Source organism: Rhinopithecus bieti, unplaced genomic scaffold (assembly GCF_001698545.2).
Source record: "Rhinopithecus bieti isolate Rb0 unplaced genomic scaffold, ASM169854v2 scaffold_66718, whole genome shotgun sequence".
Taxonomy (NCBI): Eukaryota; Metazoa; Chordata; class Mammalia; order Primates; family Cercopithecidae; genus Rhinopithecus; species Rhinopithecus bieti.
In genome coordinates, this window is record NW_016825567.1 from 758,900 (window position 1) to 780,123 (window position 21,224).

General features: G+C 32.4%; 1 protein-coding gene across 2 annotated transcripts in view; it reads left to right on the forward strand.

Moving 5' to 3' along the window:
* Positions 1-6: 6 nt before the first annotated feature.
* Positions 7-21,224, forward strand: part of NEGR1 (neuronal growth regulator 1) — a 924,209-nt gene continuing 902,991 nt past the window's right edge. For both annotated transcript variants that reach the window (XM_017863075.1, XM_017863076.1), the window contains exon 1: positions 7-277. In XM_017863075.1, the coding sequence (XP_017718564.1) occupies positions 102-277 (176 nt within the window). In that variant the 5' untranslated portion in view covers positions 7-101. The remainder of the gene's footprint in view (positions 278-21,224) is intronic.

Genomic DNA, 21,224 nt, shown 5'->3' on the forward strand with positions numbered 1-21,224 from the left:
AAACTGTGGCGCGCCGCCTGGTTCCCGGGAAGACTCGCCAGCACCAGGGGGTGGGGGAGTGCGAGCTGAAAGCTGCTGGAGAGTGAGCAGCCCTAGCAGGGATGGACATGATGATGTTGGTGCAGGGTGCTTGTTGCTCGAACCAGTGGCTGGCGGCGGTGCTCCTCAGCCTGTGCTGCCTGCTACCCTCCTGCCTCCCGGCTGGACAGAGTGTGGACTTCCCCTGGGCTGCCGTGGACAACATGATGGTCAGAAAAGGGGACACGGCGGTGCTTAGGTAGGAAGAACGGCGTGCTTTTCGTACTTGTCTCGGTCTATCTTTCTGTCTCTCTTTGAACCCTCTCTGCCTTCTTTATAACACAAGCAATAATGCTGGTGGTGCTCATCATCGAAAGACCACATCTCAAGAATTCCAGGTGCAGATTCTTCCCGGAGCCCCGGCCCGTTTATGCTGGGGCAGGTAGCAAGCTGGACTTGTGATGCTAAAGCACTTTGCCGGAACGCCGAGTAGCCTGGGGATGAGTGAACTGTCAGGTTTAGAAGGAGGGGCAGGTGCCACTTTGAAACTCAATGCACAAGGTCTCTGTTTTACTGTCATGGGGTACTCTTGGAGAGTCTGACAAGTTTATAAGGTTTGTTTCTATTTTACTCCAGCATAAGCGACTCTTTCAAACTGCTGATTCTCTGCTCCCATTTATTTTCCCCCTCACTTGGACTCTTAGGCTCGGTTTCTTGGTCTTTATCTTTCTTTCCTTTTACCTCTTTCTCTTTTCTTTCTTTTCTCCTTCCTCCTTCTCTTATAACATTTTCCCCACCTCCTTGTAACTCTTTTTCCCTCCAATATCTCTTTTCATACCTTTTCTATTTTCGGTTTTTTCCCTCCTTTTTAAAATTTGTTCGCATATTTTCTCATTTTTATCTCCACGACTTTAATTTCTGTTCTTCACATTTAATCCCCTTTCCTCCTCTCTTTTACCCTTTTCCTTTTAGTTCATTTTTTTTTATTCCTCCTTAATGTTCCCATCCTGTGCTTTTGACTCCCATTTCTCGTCCCTCTCCCAATACCGTTTCCCACCCCTGTGGCAAACACAGGCATAGTCATTCTTCCCCTCCAGTACCGTTTACTCACCCTCATAAATCTTATTTCTATAAACATACTACTTCACATACTCTCACATCCTCACATGCGCTGGCACTTGCATGCTCTAAAAAACACTTCCACATTCAGATCCTCTCTCACTGTTTAAAAGGCATACTCTCCTTCTCTGTTCCACATTGTCACTCACACATGTGTACACACTGCCTCTCTCACTCGCTCTCACTGTGGCTCTCCTTCTCTCTTTTTCTCTTTCTGTGTCTTTCTGTCCCCTCTTTCTTCCCACCTTCCTCCCTCCTTCAGTCTTCAGTTTTACTTCTTTTTCTCATTTTCCTTTTCCCTTCTTTCCCCTAAGCTTGATCTCTGAGGTGGTTTGTCGTTAATGAACATCCATACCCTGGTTTTACCCCTAAGCAACAGTGCAGAGAGGGAGTCTGGAAATATTTCCTATGAAAATATAAATGGATGATCAGCAAAGCTTAGATCTAAACAAAGCTAAACGCCCTATTCCTTCATTTCTTTCCCATCACCCTCCCTTCTCCCCTTGCCACCCCACCTCACATTTCCCTGAAAGATCTTCTTTCTCTCCACTGGGTGGTAGTTGGCTTATAAGTGTGGCTTGCACAACATCAGTGTACATGACATGTCTAAGGTGAAAGAGAGTGGGAAATGTTTCTGTTTGAATCATGCAACATATTTAAATTTAATGATGTGGGTGTGGTATATGACTTACACCTTTTGGAACATGCCTATGAGTTCAAATTTGGAATACTATCATATTTTTTAATATACACGAATGCATATGTTTTTAATAATTTCTGTTTTGAATTAAAAATGACACTGTATACAAAAGTAACTAATATCTTTGTTATTACACAGTAAAAAGAAAAACTTTGTTGGTAACAGTGATAAACTCTTTGTCACAGAGAGGATATAAATTAAGCCTGTTTTACCCTTTATGTTAAGTTTGTTTTAGAAGTTTGAACAACAGTGATAAGGGCAAAACACTATCTTCAGAGATTGCAAACATATATCATGGGAGCTGCAATATGTATTTTTGTAGTAAGCAACATATTGCTTATTTGTAGTGAGCATTACCATTTTCACCCTAAAGGATTTATAAGACTGCTTTTCTTTCAATAATATATCCTGGCATTTGGTTCACCAAATAAACAACAATTTAATAAATACTATGGTTAATGAAAATAGCTGGACCCACATTCTGCTTCCAGGAGACTCATGTTTAGTTCACCCATTGCTTCCAATAGTGAAGCTTCCCTAATATGTGGGGACCATATATTTCCAGTGTTGTTGGTTTGCTGCAATCCTTGTTTACTTTGTGTGCTCTGTACCTCATCCATTTAGATGCTATATCCTGCATTTTGTGATATTGAGGGAACTTTTGACTTTCAAACTTCTTGAAGAGAACAGAGTCTCTGTGTCTTCTCAATAATGTTTCTAACAAATTAGATTTTAGTTTTTAAGTATTTTTTTCATATGAAATAGAAATTTGAACTACATTACTTTTTACTCAAAGCAATTTGCTTATAGTAATTCTGAAATTCTCCAAGAAGTATCTAGTTGTTGAACTTCTTACATTGTCTGTAGGTTTTAAACTAATTTAACGTATCCATTTATAAGAAATTCTCTCTCCATTAGAAAACGTTAAATATTGTCAGTTATTTTTTTCTTGACTTCTCTACAGCTGATAATTTCCTCTGCTCATGGACCAATACAGATAGAGCTTAAGGACTAACTGAGTATAGGCAACTCAGGTGATGCATTTTTTTTTAAATCAAGAGTAATGTCACAGTTATATTTTGTTTTTTCTTTGTATACTTAAAACCATATCTGTTGTTATTCTCAAACTCATTAGAAAACAAAGCAAAATTCTACCGTTCAAACATACGCCCTTGTCCCATCAAAATACATGAATGAAGTGCTCAGGAGAACACTTAACTGAATTACATGATATCATTCATCAAACTTAGCACAGTATATTCTATTTTTAATGAAACATATTCCTCACAGTGTCTTTAATAAAACACAAATAGTGGCATAACAGTTATCAAATAATTTTAAGTGCTAAAGGCCTTAAAGTGCAAACAGGCCAGTCAGTGACTCTGTTGCTTGTGGTTACACTAATGAAACAGAAGTTTAAAGGTCAAATGATACATTTCTGTTTCCTAAGTGCCAGAATGTCTGTTTTTGAGAAGAGGATCATGAAAAACAAAACTTTCCTTAAGTGCAGTTATAATACACAAGGGAAATTCATTCTGTTATCTAACTGTATCTGTCATTTTATAAATCATCTTTTCTGTTTAGCTTAAATACAGGATTTATGATGACATTCCACTTAATAATTTTAATATTTTTACCATTTTACCTTTGTGTCTTAGGGTTAGTGAAGCCACATATATGAAGTGTAAAGATGTTTCTTACTTTTAATAATATTATTTAGTGCTAAATTTCTGAATGATTCACTTGAATTATTTGGACCTTCTTGATAAAGTATTTAATGATACAGATATTCAATATAGTAATGTTTGATATTTCCCTTTCTTAAACTTTGTATTTAAAAAATATATGGTGTCTAAAATGCATTGTAATTTGCTATAAACACAAGCTGTTTCCATTAAGTTATTAAATATAGACTTTAATTGCTACTACATTTAATATATACAGTATTTTATTCTTAACAGAACTTGTTAATCTTGTATGGAGACATTAACTGTTTTTCCATTTTTTGAGTTGCATTTTGTGGTACATGGAAAATCTGAGTTAATGCGTCATGGGCTGACCTAGTAGAGAACAGGAATGCTAGAACCATATTGGTTATGCTTCAGGACCCAGTGTTTCTGGAACTGGAGAATCCAGGGGAATATAACTCTGCTCTAGAACAATACATAAATTTCAGGAGACTTAACAAAATCATTTTGCAGTCACTTTAATATGAACCAGTTGCTTTACTCTTACCTTAGTAATAAATACTGTTATGTAAGCATGTCAAAAATGTTTAATACTCCTTGGAAACAATACCATGAACATCCTTATTTACATCCTCCCAGTGCCTGCACATTTTTAAAACACGTGTTATTTTTAAGCTAATTTTTTTCAATCTGTTTCTTATTCAGCCCTTCTGTATGAAGTTTGTACTTTTTTAGCCGCCTTTCTGATATGAATTCAAAATATCCTATTATCTGCTTATCATGCTTTAATCGAAAAAAGTAAGATTCTTTCCTTAATTGTGATATCTTCTTTTACCTTAGCAAAGTTGAACACAACTCTTGTCATTTTAATGCAATAGATTTGAATGAAAGTTATGTGATATCCTACTATGATTTTGTAATATGGAAGAAGGTTTTTGCTTAGGGCATATTTCTACACTATTGGAAACCACAAAACTTTTCAAGTAAATAAATGAATGAATATGACAAGTATTTATTATTGCTTATCCTATTTGTTCACTACATTTGCCTTTTTATTAGACTACATTAACTGGTTATGATTTGAAATGCATGCTGTTACAATAAAATAAATGATTTCTGCATGAGAATACAGAATTACCAATAGCAGTAAAAATCAATTATGGTGTACTTTTGGAATAGTATTTGAGAGTCTCACATTTTCTATTGAGTTATTCCTACACATTGATGCATTATACCTTCCAAATGCTCAGTTCAACTTTAGAAATATTTTCAATTTAGGACATTAAGGCACTATTTTAAAACCTGTATGTCTATTAAATAGTATTATGAAGAAATATTTTAAAATCCTGAGGGTTTTTTTTTTTCTTTTAAAAGAGGAGGGATAATGGATTATCAGAATGGTCAATCTGGAAAAATATGTTCTAGAATATGTAATAAATGTTAAATGTTACTTATATTGATTTGCAGAACTGTTCTATTGGCAAGGTATATTACTTGATACTTTAGTACACAACTATTAATAAAAGTATAAGATAATGTTTTTAATTTTCTAGATAAATGCATTTTGCCCAATCTTTTTAGTTCGGAAGAATTCAAAAACCCATGTAGTTGTATAGATCTTTGAACACAAGCATGTTAATGAACTACTTATTTTAAATAGATAGGCTGTACAATTAAATCGCTACATGGAATAAGTTAATACTGCAATACCTGACTTCTAAAGAATTTACAGAAATGTTCCCATCATGGTCTGTGTGAGTTCTGGGCCTGATTGACCAGACCCATCCTTTGTCCATCTGCTATTCTGTGCTGTGGGGTGGTGGTGGTGTCTTTGGGTGGAGGCTGGAGCTAATCCCTAAAGCTGCATTTCCCAGTCTTCCATGCTAACTATCTTCAGGCTGTCATTAGCCAATGGAAAGTAGTTTTTGGTGAAGGGACAACATCATGAAGTGAGGGGCTAGGGCATTTCTCCCCTCTTTAATTGTTTTGGGCAGTGTACAGCACTGTATTCATCTCCCACGGGAACCCTTTTTGTTTCAACTTCCAACTGATAACTAGCTCCTGTGTTTCTCTTTACTGCTTTATCCCTTTATTCCTTCAACCTAGGAGTAGTAGTGGCTTCCTGATGTTACTAACCACTGAGTTATCTTATCACTTTCTATTTGGCTTCCCAGGTATTCTATCCCCTTTAAAATACATTTCCTACATTAAATTCTCCCATTTTTAATATACAGAATGGTGTTGTTTGTAGAATCTTGATAGATACATAGTGAAAAGTGATAGTTTTTGTGATTTTAATTATATTTGATTGAGTGACTGTGGCACTATAAGTGTTGCTTACTAGCACTGGATGTAGTAGTTTTTAAAGGAAACGTGCATAGAAGTTAAGCCATAAGAATATTGAGGCATATTACAAAGAAAAAAGAAGAGGCTTTTTAATCCATACACAGATTATATTAATAATAAACCAAATGAATAAATATTGAATTAATATAACATTTAATAATTTCAGTAGGAAAATATATAATGTTACTATGTGTGGAAAATAAATTGATGAACATATATTGATGAGATTCAATAGCAGTGTTATATTTTTTGACTGAGCCAGAAATAACTATGATTAAACCCTGCTTGTAGATATGTGATCAAAATGCTAAGACAATTCATAGAGTGTTGCCTATTGAATTCAATAAAAATTAAAGGTCTTTCTTTATATAGAATAACATCTGAGGTGACAATAAAAGTTTCTAGTTTTTACGAAGTATATGACCATAACAATATTGCTAATTGAACTATTTGACTATTGTAGGAATTAGTCTCAAACAAGTGGAATCTTTTGATTAAAACTCAGGTCATTTTTCTACTATATCTTGTTTCAAAATTGCAGAAATTAAGACATTATTGATATCACATGACTTAAACACTTTTTTTTTTTTTGAGATGGAGTCTCGCTCTGTCCCCCAAGCTGGAGTGAAGTGGCACAATCATAGCTCAGTGTAGCCTCTAAATCCTTGGGCTCAAGTGATCCTCCTGCCTTAGCCTTCTGAGTAGCTGGGACTACAGGTGTGTGCTAACATACCTGGCTAATTTATTTTATTTTATTTTAGAGATGGGGTCTTACTGTGTTGCCCAGACTGGTCTCAAACTCCTGACCTCAAGCCATCCTTATGCCTCAAGCTGTCAAGTAGCTAGAATTATAGATGAAAACCCCCTCTTAACTGTATATCAGATGATGTAGTGACCTTCTCATTTGCTCCTGCAAAACACTTTCTAAAAGACACTTATATAGGTGTCTGGTTCATATATAAATAAACGATTGCCATTGAGTCCTACTATTGGTACATTTTTCTGTAATTATTCAGGAGAAATGATAATTTAAGACTGTTATTAAATGACTCTTTCTCAGGGATGCTCTAGAGAGGATTTCTGAATTTGGAAAGAAGTTGAATTTCTTGATATCATTCATTGCATTTCTCTGAAAGCTCACTGATAGATTAAAGATTGTCATTGTCACTTTCTATGCATATGAAAAAATTTATTGTGTTTTTTTCTAGGAGTATCCTATTACTTGTCATTTTGCTTTTCTAAAGGAAATGTTAAATTGGTTCACATTTTATTTTGTCAGATATTTTGTGTGTTTCAAATTAACCAGCAGAAACAAAAACTTCCCGTATGACTGGAGACTAAAATCTCAGATTTTTCTACACAGTCATAATCGTTATCAAATTGAGTTTTAATTACTCTGCTGTATATATTACAGAAAAAAGTGGTATAACTTATAAGATCTTTATGAATAAATAGTTGAAATTGATATTTTGCAAATATGTATTTTCTGTTTTTCTTTGCTATTTTAATTTTGATTAGAAAAACACACGGGTTTGTAGTGGTAAAACGCTCATTCAGCTATCTGTAGGGCCTTAGCACAGAAGCTTTCATGTATCAGGCCAATATCCACTAATGTTTGAATTAATGAGTAAATGGAAGGATAAGTGAAGAAATGAATGTATTTAAGTGTTTTTTTTGTTAAATCCATATATCAACAATCCCTGCCTTAAATAATTCCTGCAGAAGTCTTAGTGGTTTAAGAGATATACATTGGAAATATTTAGTGTCTTTAAATTACAGGACACAGCCTACTTTGAAGGAAATATACTTCTTGCTAAAGGTATTATTAAATAAAATGTACTAAAATGTAAGACATTTTATATAACAAAGGTAAAGTGTTCTTTGATTAACTTCTATTTTGTATATTTTCATGTGTGTGTGTATGTACTATGTTAAGATTTCAAGGGTATTCTTACTGTAGGTTTAAGCAGAAAAGTTTGAAATGTAATGATCTAGTTGTAAGATTTTGAAATGTAGTTATAATTTTAAGAAGATCCCAGATTTTAAGTTATATAGGAAGGCTTTTGCCCTTGACAATTATAATCAACAGATAACAGGAACAGTTCAAAATAGCAAAATCTCTATTGTGGCCTCCTAACATTTATTTCTGTTTCTACTTCAACTTACGGAGCCTTCTCTTCCTTTCTCCTAAAGCTTTAATTAAATGAAATCAATAAGGATACAAAGGTAGAAAGAATTAGCTATTGCTACAATTTTACTGAATTGTAAAAAGTAGCTACGTGCCCCAAACCAGAGCAGAACTTTTGTATCATTTCAACCATCTCCTAGAGGTAGGTCAACAGTACTTTATAAACCACAGTGTATTGGTACTAGCTGATAGAATTTTAATGTGGTCATATGGCTTTGATTTATCATGTTGAGGATGTTATCTATTGATGTAGTGGTTTCTAAGCCATATCAAGTTCTGAATCCTGACAGAGGACCTTTGATGCTCTTATAAGCATTCAGCTGGCATGGGAATTGGTCTCTTAATCACTTTCTCTAAGAAAAGAAGAATAGAGGAAAGGAGGAATTTGGCAGTGTTGCCAGCATTAAATGTTGCTCTTTTGAATAAAAGCCAATACATTGTACTTTCCAGATAGCTGGTAATTTACTCAATTTAAGGAAGATGTTTATAACCCTTTTCAGTCCAGAACAAAGTTGTTCTTTACTGAATTTTTCTGAGTCGTTTGGACATAGGTCCAATGCCCATGCTCATGCTATTGATAAGAGTTTGTGTGCGTATTAGTGTGTGTTTAAAGCTGTGGCCACTGCCATAAAGTATGTAAAGGTTTTAGATAACTTAAAGGCCATGGAAAATATGTGTTCCATTGTCTTCAGAAACCCCTTTCTTTTCATGCAACTAAGTTACATTTAGAGGTATTAATGAATTTAAGAGATACTGTGAATATAAGAGCTGTAATCAGAAGATATTTTATGTATTTTCTTTAATAACATTTATCCTGTAATATAAGGGTATCTAATAAAGAGATCATAAAGTTTTCTAATTTTATAAATAGAATATTTCTTACAGTAGAATATATTTAGATACCTAATATTTGATTTGTAAGTATTTTCAAATTAGTATATTTGGCTGTTGATCAGTTGAATAGAAAATGGCTTGTGGACTACTTAGTGTAGTGCTTGGTAGATTATTAGTATTCAAAACCTGAATGTTGAGTGAAAGAATGGGAGAAGAGATGGGGAGGAAGGGAAGAGGAAGAAAGGGAGGGAGGAAAGCATTTTAAGCTGTATTAGTGACTTCTCATCAAATTACCTTAAACTTTAGATCCCTTGGGATGACTTAGAATTAAGCCCAGACATTTCATTATATAGAAGTATAATGAGAGAAAATATATTTAATTTCATATAATTTATTAAATAACTGAAATAATTCTAAGCCCTTAATTTTCTGTATTAGTCTGTTTTCATACTGCTGATAAAGACATACATGAGACTGGGAAGAAAAAGAGGTTTAATTGGACTTACAGTTCCACATGGCTGGTGAGGCCTCAGAATCATGGCGGGAGGCAAAAAGCACTTCTTACATGGTGGCAGCAAGAGAAAATGAGGAAGAAACTAAAACAGAAGCCCCTGATCAACCCATCAGATCTTGTGAGATTTATTCATTATCATGAGAATAGCATGGGAAAGACAGCCCCTCATGATTCAGTTACTTCTCCCTAGGTCCCTCCTACAACATGTGGGAATTCTAGGATATACAACTCAAGTTGAGATTTGGGTGGGTGCACAGCTGAATCGTATCACCTTTCCATGATGAAGTAACGTACACTGTACATATTGAAGTTTGAAAATTATATTTTTCATCCAGGTGTATGTCTTCCTTCTTAGTTACTAGTCTATATTTATTTTAGAACGTAGATAGCAGCTTTATACCTTGGCCTGTAATTGGGTCAGAGGCCATTTTTTGGAATGTGTTCACAAAAGGAGATTAGATATACAGTAAGTGCTCATTTAGTGTTGTTGATAAGTTTTTAGAAACTCTGACTTGAGTAAAATGATGTATAATGAAAGTAACTTTTCTTCCTTCCTCAACATTATAAGAAAACAACATGGAACAAAATGATGTTACTCAATCACCTGCTGTATGTTGTTTTACTTAAAGTTGCAACTTCCAAGAATCTATTCACATCGTTGAGGGATTATAATACATCTTTGAAAAATCTTCTGCATCTCTTTCTTACGCTTATGTTACTTATTTTTGTTCACAAATTATTCTAGATGTGAAGTTACTTTTGCTTATTTGCACAGTTTATCATCTATCATAATTGCTTAGTTTTATTGAAATTGTTCATGCTTTGAGGCAACCAGAATGGAAGTAATCTGAGCTTGAGTTCCTGCTTCTGTACTTACTGGCTATGTGACCTTGAACAAAAGCCTTGTCTCCACAACAGAAGTAGATGGGTTAAATGAGATATTACATGTAAAATGCTGGCAGTACATAACACATAGTAAGTACTAAAAGTACATTAGCTAATAATTTTATGCTGCTTTTTTTTCTGCTAATCTCACTTTGAAATCTGTTGGCACTTGGCTTCACATCTGGAAGTAGAAACACACTAAAAAATGTTTTAGCTCTTAGGGTGCAGACCCAGAGCACTCAAAAGAAATGGAATCACAAATTTTATGCTCAACAGACTGATGGTGATTTGATTCACTTACCAGAAGTGAGAGAGCACTATAATTGGGTGGTCACATGAAGCAATGAGGACTTAAGTGAGAAATGGAAAGAAACAGAAGAAAAGAAGTAAGAGTAATTAGAAATACGTAATGACAGTGAAAGAGTCGGAGGATGAAGATGAACATTTGTGACAGTTTAGAATGGAAGATATGACAGCTCGTGATAACACTGAAATAGTTGATAAGAGGACTAGCATTAAAAAATTAGCAAACTCTGGATTCTGGATAGTGTAGCAAATAATTATTGAGGATTCGATATATTCTTATGGTTCCTCGGGGCATCTGTAGGTTATGCTGAAGGCAATGCAGTTCAGAAGCAGTAGGTATGGGCAAGAACTTTCCCTATACATTGCCATTGTTGCCAGAGGCAATATACTGAATTAAAGCTTGAAATTATGTATGAATGCTTGCCCTAATTCTGCATATTTGCAAAATGCACAGCATAGTGTTTTATAGTCATGATGGTGGAGCCATCATCAACATCATGATTCAGATTGAAATCACAGTCCTAGAACATCTACCATATATAACATACATTCTCAACTATGTACAATAAACTATTTCTTTCCCACTCTTATAGCCAAGTAGATTGGCAAGGGAAGGTAACTTGAACCAGGTGGAACAGTTAGGAAGTGGTGGAGCCACAATTACAATCCAAGTCCTTTATCCCAAGCCCAGTGCCTTTCTCATTATCTTGTACCTCTTACTAAAAGAAATCAAAACAATTGATAAAAAATTTATTAGTTATTCATTTATTATGCATTTACTGAGCAGCAACTGCCTTTTAGCTTCTAAGTCTACAGTGATTAAAAACATCAAGAGAGTATGTTCTATAGTTGAGGAAACATGAAATTGTTTAAATGAGATTACATATTTGGCATATTAAATGTATATGCATATATATTTAATATATAGCATATATATTAAATGGTCACATGCATTTACTAGATAGGAAAATTGTGAATTTTTAAAACTACTATACATATTCTGAAGGAAAATCTCTCATCCATAAATGATTCCACCCCTAATGATTACAAGCTATTGATAACATAACAGAAAAAACAGCTATTGAACATCACACCTCGTTAGGTATTATGTATTGATCACTGCAATGAATCTTTACAACAAACTATACTTCTTCTACTTTACAAATGGGGAAACAACCTCATAGAAGCTGAGTAATTTTCCGAACTTTATTACAGCGATTCATGCATTACCATGATTTGATCCTAGGCCTGTGTGTCTCCAAGGCTCATGCTCATTTCCTTTCAAAAGCCACAAAATGTCCTGAAGCTTTTTTGTATACTCTAGTCTTTAAAAGAAATGAAAATCAGTAGTTCCTTGTTATAGTATTCCAAGTCCCTAGTTTAATCATCTGAATGCCCATCCTGATATAACCCTGAACAGCTGAATCACCTTGATTCACTCCTTTGAAAGGGGTTAGGCAGCCAATAATTTTAAGCACCATTATTTCCCAAGATAGGAAGATCCAAAGATTCAGAGACCTATAAAAGTTCCTTGTACTCCATTTTCAATAACATGTCAGTAGTAAGTTATAGAGTCTTATGTTTAATTGCCATCAATGAAAAATACCAAGCATATTAGATATGTTGCCTTTCTCTGCTAGCTGGTAGAAGTAGTTTATATAGTTTATAGCCTAATTGAAAACTTGTTTGTATCCAGTAGTACATAATTTAAGAATCTTTTAAAATGTGCTTATATATCCGTCTTCTAGAGACTTTGCATGTGTACCCAAGAGAAGTGTAAATTTTATGATGGCTGCGGCTGCTTTACATATCAAAAGCTTTTCCAGTAAAGTACTATTTTTGTCTCATATTGTTAAAAAATGCTTTCAAACCTTTATAACCCAGTTCTAGCTCTTTCTTCGCATTCTTACACCCTTCCATTTTATATTGTTTATTCTATCAATTTTATATTAGTCTGTTATCTCATTTGGCTGTACATAAGAATATAACAGACATAGTCAACAGCATTGATTTATATTATTTAAAATTATTAATCCTATATGTTGCTATTTGTATAGAATGTTTTCTCAATTCTAGAATCCTTGAATTGGTTTTAATTTTCTTTCTTTCTTTGGAAATGTATATTTTTCCATTCATTGTATAGTTTTTCCCATAGGCAATGTGTTATTTCAGGAGTTCATTCACTCAATTTCCACATTTATGCATTGAGTCACTGTAGTATGCTATCCACTTTCTGTGAGTTTAAGATCCAATGATGATAAGAGATAAGTTCCTATCTATTGAATTTACATTGTAATTCAGTCTATATTCTCAAACACTGTTGTGTGTTATAAAAAACTTACATGTGGATCTCTGTTTCACTGACTTTTAGCTCAGTGGCCACAGCAAGTTATTAGGTTTTTCTGAGACTCAGTTTTCTTGTCTGTAAAATGGAAATACTGAAAGCTACTCCCATGCTTATTGTGAACACTATAGTAACGTTTGTGAATATGCCGAAAGCAGTGTCAGACACAGTTCATGTTCTTTTGTTATCAGTTTTCTTTCTTATGCTACCTTCCTTCTCTTCCTTTAATACAGCTATAATTTATGGCCAGAAAAATCTAGTTAAAGAAATTGTTACGTGTTATATTGTACTTGGTGTATTCTGTTTGCTAATAACTTCTGAGTTTCACCTATTTTAATTTCAAGGCAGCTTTCTGATACTGTGAAGAGTAGAGTGTATCTGAAGACATGATGACCATCTCACACATATTGTTTCTACTTCTTGGACTTATTTTTTTCTTCATCTGAGATGCTTTTCCTTCATACTGTTTTCTCTGTAATACTTTTATACATGGATTTTCCTCTAAATTTATCATCAGTTTTTGACATATTCTGAAAGTCTATGAAGGTTTATTTTCTTCATTATTTCTTCTGTTAGCATCATAATCTTTTTACCATCATTGTGTGTTTCTTCTACTATACTACACTTTTTTCAATAGACTTGTATTTTCCTTTTTCTTGGTTGAAATGACATGTGTAAGGGATACCTGATGCTTTATTTTACCAACAAAGCAAACAATATTTTTAATTCTTTGGCAAGTAATTCTTCCTTGAAATAGCACGTTCATGCTTTTGTGATTTTATTTTATCAATTATTTTAACATGCCTGGGCACAATGGATGACCCTTCTCTCTAGCAATTTCAGTAATTGGTGAGTTGATTTTCTGAATTTTCTTGTGGCATTCAAATATTCTCTTCATATTTGATACGTATAACTAGTTTCTTACAGACAATATCTAGACTTTTCCATATTGTCCAGCTTTAAGTAGGACACAGTGTATATAATATTACTATGGGGACATCACTAAAATGAAAATTCTTGGTAATATTCTTTTTTCACATTAAAATTCCTATTCACCTTTCTTCTCCTATATGAGAATATATTATTCTTACTATTTCACAATTCTCATAAAACCCTTTAATAGCCTCATCATTTTTCTACTTACAGTTACGTATGCATGTGTATGTGAGATGGGGTCCTTGCAAATAGTGGCATATTTCTATGAATTATTTTGAAAATTGGGTGAGGAAACTGATTCCGATCGGTTACCTCACTGTAAAATGGGTTAATAATAATGCCTAACCAATAGGTTCTAAGAATTCAATGAGATAAACATTGTAAGCTCCTCAACATCATGCCTGGTACGAAATAAACAAATGTTGCTAGTATGATTTTTCTAAATATTAACAATAAATCTTCATCGATATTATAGGGAATTAGCTGATAGCAATCAACATCAAAGTTTTCTGATAACATGATTACTTCTTTACCCTCCAGTATGCTTTAGGGACTTACTAATTATTCTTTATTTCAGATAGGTCCTTTTGCTATTGCCCTCTCTTGTGTGGGACATTCTCCTTCTCATCAATTAATTTTCTAAAAAAAGAGTTTTAATAATTTTCAGGTTCTATTTATTCTCTAAATTTAGCTCAATGGTATTTTTTTCTCATTCCCAAATTTGTATTTGTGTGTGTGTATCTGTCTCTATTTATATACACTTGTACATTTTTTAGATTTTTATGTATGTATATACATACATACACACATTTATGAATGTATTTACATAGTGAATGTGTTTACCCTGCATTTAATACAAGATTTGATAAAATGTGTTTGGTCAAGATAAAGAAATGCCTTTCTTGTATTTTAGTTAATTATATACATATTTTATAAAAGACTTTTACCCAGCTATAGACCTGGTGAAGAAAGAACTGTTACCTTAATTGCCTTAGTATCACTTAAGGCCTTTAACAGGCTTGGTGTGTAGAAATAAGTAAGTGAATCTATAAAAAACGTAATTCTCTCAGTAGAATCCTTTACCATGTTTAGTTTCTGACAGTGTATGTGCTTATGGTACATATGCATTTTTAATTTATTAAGTTATTAAAGTTTGTTATTATTTAACATGGTTTACATAGATCCATTTGGAATATATGTTGAGGTAAATATGTATTGGCATCTCCATTTTTTAGCGTTCATTGCAATGTTATGTCAGTTACTCACCAGAAGTTTTGTGAGGCCAAGGGCACACTTTTCTGTAAATATAGCTGCCATACTCCCAGAAAATGTTAATATCAATAACATTATGATGATGTAATAACATGGATGGGAAATCTTCTCACAAAAGATTATCTTAGGAGTTAAGTAAGGTGCTATATTTAAAAAATGTAATGCTATCTCAAAGTAAGATTATTTTTGGAATTTTACTTAATAAAACCACTTGAATTCTAGAGTGCATACTGTAGTATTTTTTTGAATAGGGGATTATAAAATAGGACATCATAAGTGAGGAAGAAGAATTAAGTCCTATCTGATAGGACTAATCATTCAGAGTTGGAAAATTATTTTGAATATTCTGTTATAATGATGATAGTCCTATGATGTGTATAATCTATTAAGAAAATCGTTTTCAAATTTATAAAATAGGAAGCTCATTGAAGATTTTCAAATATCTTTTAAGTTCTTAGCAGGTATGCTTAATACTGCCATGCCTTAGAGATTTAAGAAACAAATAATTCTTAGTTTGATTTTAAAGATAAAAAACTTTAGTTTTCTGGTGCCTACCAGGGGTATATTTACCATTAGTGGGGCATTCAATAGTTTATTGATTGAATATATTTTTCATTTTCTTGAAGCGTAAAAATACACTTTAACAACTGACTTATTATTCTGTGTATGTAGTTACTACTTTAGGCTCAAATTATTCTAGTTGTTTAATTAAAATTGGATGCTTACTTTTCAGATTTTTCTTAAGAGAAAAATGGTAAAAGAGGGAATTTTGATATACTCCAAGAGATTAATGGAATATTGAAGCTGAATTAACTTTGATCACAAATTAATTAAAATTAAAGGCTAACAAACTATCTCTTAATGATAAGGTTCAATTTATTATCTTATTTATATATAAGATTATAATCTTATATGTAATATAAATATATTATTCATATTATGATAATTAAGATTATATATTATTCAAAATATTTCAAATTATTTTGAATGATTTTCTTTTGGATCGTCAGATAGGTTGGTGGTTAACAGGCAAACAAGCTATTCAGCAGTATGATAATTAAACAAAAAGATGTCCAAGGAGGGTTTAGAGTAAGGTGTTAGGGGGCTAGAGAAAAGGAAATCTGCTATGTAAAGATATACAGAAATAGTTAGTGTGGTGTAGTTTTCAACTTGGATTATTAGAAAAATGTTAAATATTTGCAAACTATGAACTATTTTAGAAGAAATGACAGTTAAATATCAAAGTTATTCAGTACAGTATTTTATAAATAATTACAAATTTATACATTAACACAATCTTCAAAAGTGACAAAAGTAAATTAAAATAATTTCTTGTTTAATGTGGTTTCCATCTGTAGAAAACTTAAACTTGGTCATTTTTTAGATTCTCTTTATTTTCAAATAGGTTTTCTACAAGAATAAAACATCATTGTAAGTGATTATTTATTTTTTTTATTGTACTTTATTTAAGTACATGTTGCCAACATGTACAGTTTTGTTACTTGATTACTGGGAGAAGTTATTCATTATTAAAGGTTTTATATGTGTTTAGTAGGGCTGTATTTTTCTTGTTCATTAAAAGTATTGATTCATTTAAATATCATAAAATTTTTAAAGTTTTAAGACTAGAATTACTACTATAGGGAATTATTTAGTTTTCCATATATATGTTATTTTAATGGATAACAAATAATAAAATACATTTTAGCATAAGAGATGTCAAAAAAGAAATATGACTTTATTATTCAAAATATAATTAATCATTTATAACGACTAATTTCTATATTTAAAATGTTAATATAGAATAGCTACTTAGTGCAAGTAAATAATCCCACTAAAATAGCATCAAGATATAATTGTAAATATTTCTTACAACTTTTAAAATAAAATTTAAACATTTCTTTCATATCTTTGAAATAATATTTGTATCTTAAAATGTTGTATTGCTCATATATTATCTTAAATATCACAACAGCCTTATGAGGGAAGCAGAACAAGTGTGAAAATTCCAGTTTTACAAATGAATAAACACAGGCTTAGATGTTTAAAGACCTCTTTTTTTATGAATAATAAATATATCTTGTAAATATCAAAGCTTGGATTGGAACTCAGTCTGATTTCTTGTTCTGTATTTCTTGTTCTGATTTCTTGTCTTCATATTAATGATTACACAGACATAAACTACTGAGAGTTACAGATTTTATTTTATTTTCAGTGGACTCCAGAACAGCTTTTGATTTTATTTGCCCTCTGTATTGAATATGCCTGTCATAGTTAGGGATACCTCTAATTTCCGGAAAACATAGTTTCCCCTTCTGTGCTCCATTCCCCATCATATTTTACTCTTTCCAGTGAATGTATGTATTACATAAATAATGGAAACATCTAAGAGGAAATGGATTTACATAGGGATAAGAAAATCAGGAAAAGGATGATATATTGAAAATTACTTATTATTTTCCCACCACATAACATCACCATTATCTTTTTTCATTGTCATTTTTAATTTTTTGTTTGTTTATCACTTCACTTAATTTGGGCATAAGAGGTGAGAGAGAGTTGTTCTGTCTGTGTGTGTGTGCCAAAAGATATACTTACATAGCAGTAATTCAAGAAAGTTAGAACGGAAACTATTCAAGTATAGATAACTTTACATTCTAAACATTCTCTTTGTTTTGTTTTGACTGACTACATTCATCACAAGTTTTAAGAAACAATTTTAAGGTTGCTTTTATTAAGCATATATTTAACTTCAATAGCAGATTTTATTCACTTCAGAGAACTAAAACATCCAACTTGCATAGGTAATTTCAAAGAATGAAGAAGTAGAGCTCTTTGATCACTCTCGATGAACATTTCTCCAAATGGTGTTTTTTGGGGACTGCTAATGGGAATGCTAATCCATCTACAAGATGTTAATCAACATGTTTAAAAAAACTCCTTCAGCTGACATATATGATCAGCACTCTTTATCTTCTAAAAAAATCTGATGCCTACAGCATGTAAGTAAACTTCTCTTTAATATGACTATAAACTTTTCTTGTCAGTTGCCTTTTGAGATTAGCAGAGTCGGTTAAATATCAATGTGTTGAGAAAGACTTTTGTTTCTACAAAGTTGAATTATTTGAAAATACTAGATAAAAGTAATTGTTTAAAATAACTTTTTAATAATATTTAAGTATATGTAGATGGGGTAAATAAAAAAAATTGGAGGAAAATAATTAAAACCTAGATGACTTCTCAGAATGCTTCACAAATGTCTTTAAATTGTCATTCCTCTTTGAAAAACAAGGAACTGAAAATGTGGTAATCTTAGTGGAAGCGGTATGTGATAGAAGAAATGCAGTGTGGAATTTTAGTCCCTTAGTTACTAAGAAAAGACGCTGACCTGATGTTTTAAGATTGGTACATAAATATACACTTACGTATTTTAAGTAAAAATAAAATATTTATGGTATGCACATAATAAAGTACTTTTTGTTTAACTGACCAACATGATCTTCCGATTTTTTATAAGATTGCTTTAAAAAACATTGTATGCGGTTGCAAATAATTTTAGAAGACACATCTTCAAATAATATACCAGTAATTAAGCATATATGTACCTTTATTGCACATTCATGGAGAGAAATTTAAATATAATTTGATATTTATAGACATCTTTGCTTTTTGAGTGAAGGAGATAATAATGATTTATTCATTGATACAACTAATAGTGCTTAAGCATTTAGTATATGAGAGTATTCTATTAGATGACTGGAATCCACTAGAAAAAACAAAAGCAAAAAATCTCTTGTCCTCAAAAAGCTTATTATATACGACAGGTAAACAAGTGGAAACAGGAAAAACAGACAGCAACAGAAGAAAATAGTTTTTTTAATAAGGACAAAAATAATGAACTCTGTGTATTCTTCTCCCATTGTGTTCCAATTAGATTTCTTTTGTTACTATGAAGGAAACCACTGGTATTTGAGCTTTCACTTCAGGAGAAAGCTTCCAGAACTCAGGCAGGACTTCCAGAACTCAGGCAGGATACCGCTTCCTCTCCCAATCCACTCCCTTTATAGAAATCATAATTTCTACATATAGTATTACACTTCACTTTCCCAACCTTATGTAAGTAAGGGAAATACCATTCTGGCTTTGTTGCCACTCATGTTTCCATGTAAAAGGTTCTTTCTCAGCAAGTGTGCCCTGCCACCCAATTATCCAATCTAGGATAGCTTCCCATTCAAATGTTAAGATGCCCGTTTTCCCTGACATCATATGCTCTTTCATGATACTGTATTTATTGTCTTTCTCCCCTTACTTCTTTTTAAAGCAAATAGATTTAGAGGGTGCAAGTGCAATTTTGTTACATAGAGATATTGTGTAATGGCAAAGTCTGGGCATTTAGTGTATACATCACCTAAATAAAGTACATTGAACCCAATAGGTAATTTTGTATTTCTCACCTGCTCCTATCCTTACACCTTTTGGGATCTCCAATATCTATCATTCCACTCTTTATATTCATGTTACACATTGTTTAGCTGTCACGTCTAAGTGAGAACATGTGGTATTTAACTTTCTGTTTCTGAATTATTTCACTTAGGATAACGGCCTCCAGTTTCATCCATGTTGTAAAGACATGATTTCATTATTTTTATGGCTGAGTAGTATCCCACTACTTTTGCTTAAGAACAGGGACCTTGCATACTTCATGCCAAGCATTGCCAAAGTGGTGCCGGACCCCATAATTGGTACTCAATGAAATTTTGTTCATAGAAAAAAAATTTTAGATGTAATTTTTTAACTACAAAGCCTTTCAATATTTAATATGACAATGTTAAATTTATCTGTTTTGGCAAATTTATAGTTTTAACAAATATATAGTTTTAATAAAACTATTTTGGATTTTTTTTCTGAGAAATATCTCTTTAAACCAGTGTTCTTCATAATACAGTTTGAGAAACATGCTTATACATTTATTAGAAGATTTGCCTATTAAATTTCTATTTTAAAATGTGAGGGAATTGAAAATATTTATAATACCTTATGCTAGGTGTTAAAACCACACTATTGGTCTCCAAATTGGTTATGAACTTAAGTGACAATAAATTTAAACATCTGAAAGGGTAGTGAAAAAGCTCTCTCTCATCATTTATAGTACCAACTTAATGTCAGCTTATTCTTTGGCCATCTATTTACGCTCATATTCTGACTGTTGTTTACTTTGCTATTACTGTAAAGCATGATTTTTTCCTCCTAGAATAAAAATGTTAAAATGATTTTTTATAACATGCTCATTTGTGATCCTTCTAAAATTCAACTCACTGTATAATATAAACAAAAACCATAATCTTATAACTGTATCTAGAAATTTCAGAAATATCTGTATTAATGTGGTCAAACATTTTATGTTTGCATTTCTGCTTATTTTTAATCTTCAATAATTGTTTTAATTATATTTTGCTTCTAGACTAATTTTTGTAATTCGTTCACTTTTCAGAAAGAAACGTAATTATGCAATCTGCATGTTAATGTCACTTTTTAAGAATGTGATTCCCTTACTGTAGGATGAAATACTGAATCAAGTGTGAATTTGTATTGAATTTCAACTGGAATTCATTTAAACTATTATATTCTAATTTGAGCAACTATTTAGAAAATTTGTGTTTCATTCATAGTTCATTTTACCAGGGCAAGTTAGTCAGTTTGAAAAGTATCTGACAGAGTAATAGTGGAACATACTGATGTGTAGTGTCATCTCTAGAGTTAACTGCTTCATTTTAAATCATAATGTTGCTACCACCTTTTGGACGAAGTGCTTAACCCCATGTGCCAATAGTGCATATTTTATAGAATGGTTGTGAGGACTTATTTTTATAAAACATGTGCATTCTAAAAACAGTGCCTGACTCATAGTAAGCGCTTAGTAAACGCGAGTAAATTATTTTATGTTGTTTACGAATATAGATTGTATAATTTAATGAATGAGAAGAAAGTTTCTGTTCAGAAATATCCTTTGTAAAAATTGGGCTTATCAATAGAGAATAAAATCTTGATTTTGGCTGAAACCAAGGATGGAGGAT